Genomic DNA, 7,212 nt, shown 5'->3' with positions numbered 1-7,212 from the left:
GCAAGAGCTACCTGTGAAAGCTTACCGCAGTGTAGGCTAAATCATGAGCACACTGACTTTGCAGATGTTAAGGGCAGAAATGTAGCACTAGTCTTAACAATGGTGACATTTTAATTCACTGATTAAATGCAGCAAGAAGAAAATAAATGAGGCTTTCAAAACATGAATGGTGGCCTTAGGTTTTAGGAGATATAATTGATGGCTGCTTGTTGTAATAAATACATCCCTGTTGTGTTCATTGCAGATGCAGAATCCTCTTTCTGAGACAGGGTAGTCAATAGCTTTTCACAAACCGAGTATTTTTCAGGGTACGATAACAAAACCACTAAGTAGAATGTGTATCTTGTCCAATAGTACCATGATGCACTCTTTTTAGTTAATAGGAGTTGGATATTTTAATCCATATGCAAATGGAAAAGAAAAAATTGTTTGATGACTTTGTGCCTCACAATTGCTTGATGATACAAGTTATCAAATTGCACCCCACACTCTACAGAAAGAGCATGTCAGTACTCCTTTTGTTGCAGAGAAATGTTTCAAGACCTTCCTGATGACAGTGTGAGTGACACCATTTTAATTTACAGTGTCTTGTTCATTTCACTCATTCATCAAACATCAGAAATATTTAAAACTTTCTCGGACATGCATTCTTCCATAACTTTATGGGAGAAGCGCAAAGGTTTTCACGCTTCAGTTATTGCTTCGCATTTCAGAAATTTTCATGCAGGCTTGTGAAATAATGTGACTACTGCACCTAACCTCCTGTGCTAACACCAGCTTACACATTTCTCATCTCACATCTTGGCGTAACTGGGTGTCTAGCTGACACGTTTCTGTATAGCTAAGTTACCTTTGCTATAAATAGATAATAGTTTAGTCACATATATGTTGCTTGTCTTATTTTTTTTCCAAATGCAGAAGTTCAGGAATTGAGATACCTAGACGTGTTTTACCTTTTTTCCTGCTCCTGGGACCATAGTAGCTCCACTGGAAGGTCAAAGAGACAGAAGTTTGGACTGTGCAGAAGAGTACCATTCCTAAAAGGAAGGACAGGATAGGTAATGATTCATTTTCATTTCATTTAATGAATATATGACTTTGGTTGTGGAAACCTTGAGGGGCATCTACACAAGGAGGCAGGGGACTTGTCCTAGGCTAGATTTTCCGATGTCTTCTCCCTGGAAAACCATGTGGGAGGTATAGATGTGAAAAAATGTGTCTGCCTATTGAGAGCTGCCCACAGTACAACCATCAATAATGAAACAGAAAGACAGAAGGAAAACAGTTTCTGGAAACTGAGGCTTTTTAGTTTGTTGGTTAAGACTTCATGGGAATGATGGTAATAGCATTAATTGACTGCAACTTCACAAAAGACTGGATGATGAGACACTAAAAGCTTATTCTGCCATGACTATATAGCAATAGAGGGAAATTGTCACGGATATTTCTCTGGATGACTTACCTGAATAACTTCTCCAGGCTCCCTGCCACTTATTAGGTTTTACGGTTTTAAGGACATAGAGGGGCTCTGTTTGTCCCCTAGTTTGCAAGCGTGACAAGTGCTGAGCTGGGGCACAGCCACGTGCTTTCCTCGTATTTCTCGTCAGGTTGCACCTCGAGCAGTTACAGGGTAACTGAGCATAATCCAAATTTCCGCAGCCATAGCTGGTGCCTCTCTGGCATTTTTGACCTTATCCTGTGGAAAGTCTCAAAATCCCAGTCAGAAATAAAGCAGACCACTATAACTTGCTGAACGCTTTTAAAAGCAAGCATTTCTGAAGTGGCTTGCAAAGGGTAGCTTGGGCAATAGTTCTAATGTGCCAGCACTAGAATTAGCACTTGTAATCTGTATGCTGAAGTGGAATAGTTGGTAAATCCCAAACATAATGGTGTTGGAAATGTCTGCACCACCTTGCTCTTTCCCGTTCAGGATATATATGTTGCAGTACTAAAGCTTCACTAGCTAGATGGAAGAAAACCAGTCATTTCAGTAAACGTATGTTGAAAAAAATCCACACTTTGTGGGTTCTTTCAATGATATGTCTGTAAAAACATAAATCAAATGGGTGTGCACACATAAAATATTCTAGAATCACAGAAAAGGGATTTTATGAAGCTCTTTTAGAAAAAGTTGAGACAGATGTGTTAGATATATTGCCAGAGGAATGCACTATTTTTTATGGATTTTCTGCCATACAGAAAGCACCTGGCATAACGCACCGAACTGTTAGTAAATTGGAACATTCTTGTAAGTAGTTGGCTGAATTATAGAAAACTGTCATTTTACAGAAGGACATATCTCTGAGTTCTTTCTTCTTTCCTGCTAGGTCATGTCCTAACATCGATGACAAGTTTAGGCTCCTTTTTATTCTTACTGAACTGAAATAATAACTGTTGTTTGCTTCTGCTATCTTTTCATTGGCAGCACTGAAATTCATATGTCAAGAAAGCCATTAGCTGGCTGCTTTGATTATACATCCAGCTATAATTTCCCCCCCACCCCCCATATAACAGGTCCTTAGTTTTGCATGGTTTATGTTATGAAGTCTCTACATCTCCTGCAACACATTTAATTGCATGGTAGCACCAATCAGCCCCTCTCTTCATGGATATGGCACTGTTTATGACCACTGCCTTTCAAAGAAAGCCGTGAGGAGAGGCTTGATCTCCAAACTAAATAAAACTAAGTCATTCTTTCATTGATTTTTACGCTTAGTTAGAGATAGGGTGGAGAGAGACAATGTCTTGAATGTCAAGCAGACTTGCCTAATTGTGATTTGTGAACTGCAGAAAGTTTGCTAGGGGAAGTTGTGGAAGGTGCTACTATTTATGTGTAAAGCTGCCTTTAGTAATTTTATCTGCATTTATTTTTAGTAATATACCTGAAACTATTGCTTTCTCCCATTTGTAATGTCTAAGGAATTTCAACCTACCTTGATGCATCTCAGATACAGAAAGAATTTGGTGCTCTGGTAGATTGTATGTAACTCATGTATGTAGCTTTGTTACATGCAATTTATATATATGTTACGTGGTTAAAGACATATGCAGTAGAGTGTGTCTCTGAGCCACCAAAGACTGCCACTCTTCCATCTTCTGTTCATATCTTAATTTATGATGTAGCTGAAATCAGCTGGGAGCTTAACACCCAGAACAAGGTGGCAAAAGTGTCCAGACTTTAACTAGCAAACACGAGCTGCATCATTTCACTATAGCGTTTTCATGGAGTGATCACTGTGCCTTTTTTGGCAACTACCAACAACTGAATTTCTGCCATTTTATTGTGAAATCTTTCAGCACCACAGATTAAAAATTATACTGTAAGGAAGTTCTGGTTATAAGATAGTTCAGGTAAAATACCATTTTCATTTCAGTCAAAGTACTCAATCATTTGGGCATTGTGGAGTGGTTAGTATGAATTACAGAGAGTCCTGTCTATGGATTAAACTACAAGTTTACTCAGTTCCGTGTGAAGCCATCCAGAGCTTTAGCTTGTGCGTGTTAATGTAGCACCTTCAAATTATTGATTTTCCTCAGTAAACAAGCACCAAGAGTGCTAAAATCCAGACACAAGGAAGCCTGTTTTCATGTCTGCTGTTCTTCCAGTCCTCTCTCATGTTAGTAGTTTAAGTCAGGTAACTTGTGGAGAAAAGGTTCCTGAGATCCAAATTGTCTAAAATCGTTGGCTGTTATAGCTTGGAAGCTATAGAAGGCTTTCTTTCAGTTTCCCAAGCCACACTCCATACTTCTTATTGTGTCTAGGTGCCTGTTTTTCCTAGCTGCTCAAACACAGTAAACCAGAATAAACTAAATGACACTACATCGTCCAAAGAGACAGCTGCTTCCTGGCATCTTGACCCCAGGTCCTAAATGAAGCATTAATTTTCCTCTCCTGCCTATCAGCACAGTGCTCCCACGGGTTCTTGAGGACCACCCAGGAACACAGCATAAAAGCAGAGTAAAGGAGAAGCTGATGCTCAGGTTTAGGTTCACCATATGTTCATCAGATCTCTATCCCTTTCCCATGCAGACCGTCTCAGACTTACTGCATGTTGCCTGCAGTTCATCTGCAGCCCAGGGTCCTGCTGCTTTCATTGACGCTCAGCAAGCTCTGGAGATCATGTTTTAAGTACACATGAAACCATTCTCACAACAGCAGCTGCCTTTTACGGCACTTCATCTTTCAATAGATGAATAGTTACTGCAAACGCAGTGAAGGCATCTAAAATTAAGGCATAAATGCTGGAATTCCATTCTGTGAAGCACAGCACAAGTAATGACAAGTTCTGTTAAAAACTCCTTTCACTTGCTTGTTGTGATATTTACCTTCCCTTGCATCTTCCCAGCAATTCATAGTTCCAAGATTCCTTACCAGGGCAACATGACATTAAGTCTAGATTCATTAGGTTTTGGGACTTAAGTTTGTATCAACAAAGCCAGTATTTCCAAGTTCCTGACAGGCACAAATTAGCCATTCTCAACATTGTAAAGGATTGCCAGGCACTGCTGAGCAACCTGAACTCTGAATTAAAGTGTTTTGAGCAGCTAGTGAGTAATAGTGCATGAACAACACTTACTGTTTGTTGCAGAAACAATACCCTGCAAATGTCTCAGTGAAATTCAGCACAGTATATTTTTCCCCTCCCAAGATGCAAACATGTACATATTTTTAAATATTATTAAGTTTTGTTTTTTTCCAAAGGAAGTCATTGCTTCCAGAAAAAGGTAGGCTTTTGGAAGCGGAAGATGAAAAGCAGAAACAAAGGACTCGCTGGCAATAAAGGTATAACTCATTTCAAAGGTTTAATGTATTTGAAATGTGATTATTAGACATGTGCAAACACCTACAGATATTCTCAATCTGCTTCAAATACAGCTGCTATTAAAGTTTAAACCAATTCTTCAGTGAACTAATCTAAATAACCATTGCATTTTACGTAATTTTTCTGTCTTTGCATTTCCCACAGTCTGAGTGAGGCGGGTTCAGTTCACATGTGTTGTTTAGTGAAACCCTGAAGTTGCACAAGGCCAGTGCCTTTTTCTTGTTTGTTTTTTTTCACATTTCATGCCTCACCATTGGCAGGCAGCTTCCAGTCCTCAAACTCCTGCTGTTGGATTGAGATTTTACTGTATTTACGTTGAGTTTAACAGCATATATGCCTAAGCTGCTGGAGCCCGAGTGTCCTGGGTGCTGGATTGCAATTGCAGTTGCAGATGCGTGAACAAGGCAGAAGACAAGTGTTCAATAATAGGATTAGTATTTGGAGATTTAATTCCTTTATCTCTCTAACCAATAAAACATCCATTGTTTTAGAGCTGGCTGACATTTTCCATTCAAATCAAATTTCTAGGGAGACTTTGGAAAACTGTTACGGAAGTGTAAATGAGATTAAGCTGATGCTGCAGTTCTTTATTATCTGAGCTATTAAGATTCAACACCTGAACTGGTCCCTTTGTAAGTAAGTGTGAATAGAAAAAGTATTGTAAGAAAGTCAGGCATTTGAAGAAAAATGCCTGAATAGATTTGGTGGTGGTTTTTGACTGAGGAAAATGATACAGAATTTGTGATGGAAAAAAGCCATTGTTCACCTCTGTTAAATTGGCTTTATCTATGTTTGCTGTTATAACACACAGAAAATAGATTTGGGATTCCCCCCCCCCCCCAGCGATAGAAATAGCTTTTTTCCATGTTGAAGATTTTGTTGTTATCTTTTATTCTATGCATTCTCTGCAGAAAGTGCTGAGCTCAAAGACTGAAGCTGCAATGGACTGAACAGGAGTATTGTTTGCTGCTTTATACCTCTGCTAGCAAGACATGAAGTGAATTTTCTACCAGAATGGAATTGGTTTTCAGTCCTTGTCATGCATTTATCTTTCAGCCTGACATCCCTGCTGCAAATGGCTTTGTCTGTGGACTCTGCTTTGTATCGTTGGCAGCGACTGGGAACTGAAAGTCCCTCCCAGACTCTATCAGAAACAACACCACTGCTGTCTTCTCTCAGCAACAAACCAAAACTCAACTTAAACAGATGGAGGATTGTGTTTCCTGACAATGGGAGAAAGAGGAAAGACTGGAAACAAGCTTCTGTGTTCTATTCTGGAAACAAGATACAGACCACAAAATACACATGGGTCACTTTTTTGCCCCAAAATCTTTTTGAGCAGTTTCACAGGTAAAAAAAAAATTATTCAATGATACATGAGATGTAAGAACTCTCTCTGAAACAGTGGTATCTGAGGGTGATGGAGAAGGACTGCTTCTGTAGTTGCCACATTAATAAAATTTAGGTGATGATTATTTGTAACCACATGTCACTCAATTCACACTGAAATGGAAATTTAAAGCAAGTAAACACTAAGTGTGCTTAACTGATGCTCTCTTGTTTGAATGTTGAAACAGTTTTCTATGTAAAAGTTTTTCTTTAAAAATTCCTCTGTTTCTGTGTTGTTTTAAGAATTTTAAAAGACATTCATTGGATATGTTGAGAGACCTATGAAAGTCTGTAGATTTCAGAGACTTATAGATTAATTTTGATACGTTTTTAATGGCATGTAAGTGACTTTGTTTACTGACGCTAACAGTATACATGTATATGTAAGTGCTAGGTCAGGTTTCTTTCCAAGTGCTGGTTTCAAATTATGTACGCACCGAGCACAATGAAATCATGTTGACAAGATGCCCAGGGAAATACCATTATGATAAAGGTAAATGAAATTTGTATATCCATCTCTAACTTTGAAATTTTCATTCCGTATATTGGATTTACACATTCATAATTTGACCTTCCGCCTGTGGAATCCTTCATGGATTCCTGACAGGGACAGTTCCATAATTCTGAACACATGGTTTCTTACACCCATTCTGCTACATTGGTTTGTTTATTTAAGGTAATTTGGGGGGGGTTGTTTGATTTTGTGCTTATTTTCAAGACTGAGGCAGTGGGGGATCATTAAAGAAGTTCTAACTCCTTAGAGACAAAGTATTTGTGGTATGTGGAAAAATGAAAGTAGCTGTAATATTATGAAAATATATCTCACAGGCTTTTCCAAAGAAAAAAATAGCATCTCAGTTAAGGAACTGATTAATTCATTCTGGGAAAGCAAGAGAAGGTTAGAGGAGTGACATGATTAATGTTCCTTTGATACAAAATGGATGTTCATTAAGAAAAAGACACATTCTGATTTCTGACTACTTATAATTTGTTTTCTACC

At 38.5% G+C, this 7,212-nt stretch overlaps 1 protein-coding gene across 1 annotated transcript in view; it reads left to right on the top strand.

The window, feature by feature from the left end:
* The first annotated feature begins 922 nt into the window (after positions 1-922).
* Positions 923-7,212, top strand: part of ATP10B (ATPase phospholipid transporting 10B (putative)) — a 62,495-nt gene continuing 56,205 nt past the window's right edge. Inside the window, exons 1-2 of the mRNA XM_040604862.1 lie at positions 923-1,058; positions 5,880-6,173. Of these exons, the coding sequence (XP_040460796.1) occupies positions 5,899-6,173 (275 nt within the window). The 5' untranslated portion in view covers positions 923-1,058; positions 5,880-5,898. The remainder of the gene's footprint in view (positions 1,059-5,879; positions 6,174-7,212) is intronic.

Source organism: Falco naumanni, chromosome 8 (assembly GCF_017639655.2).
Source record: "Falco naumanni isolate bFalNau1 chromosome 8, bFalNau1.pat, whole genome shotgun sequence".
In the NCBI taxonomy this organism is placed as follows: Eukaryota; Metazoa; Chordata; class Aves; order Falconiformes; family Falconidae; genus Falco; species Falco naumanni.
Note: the sequence above shows the minus strand (reverse complement) of the source record. Positions and strands in the feature narration are given on the sequence as shown.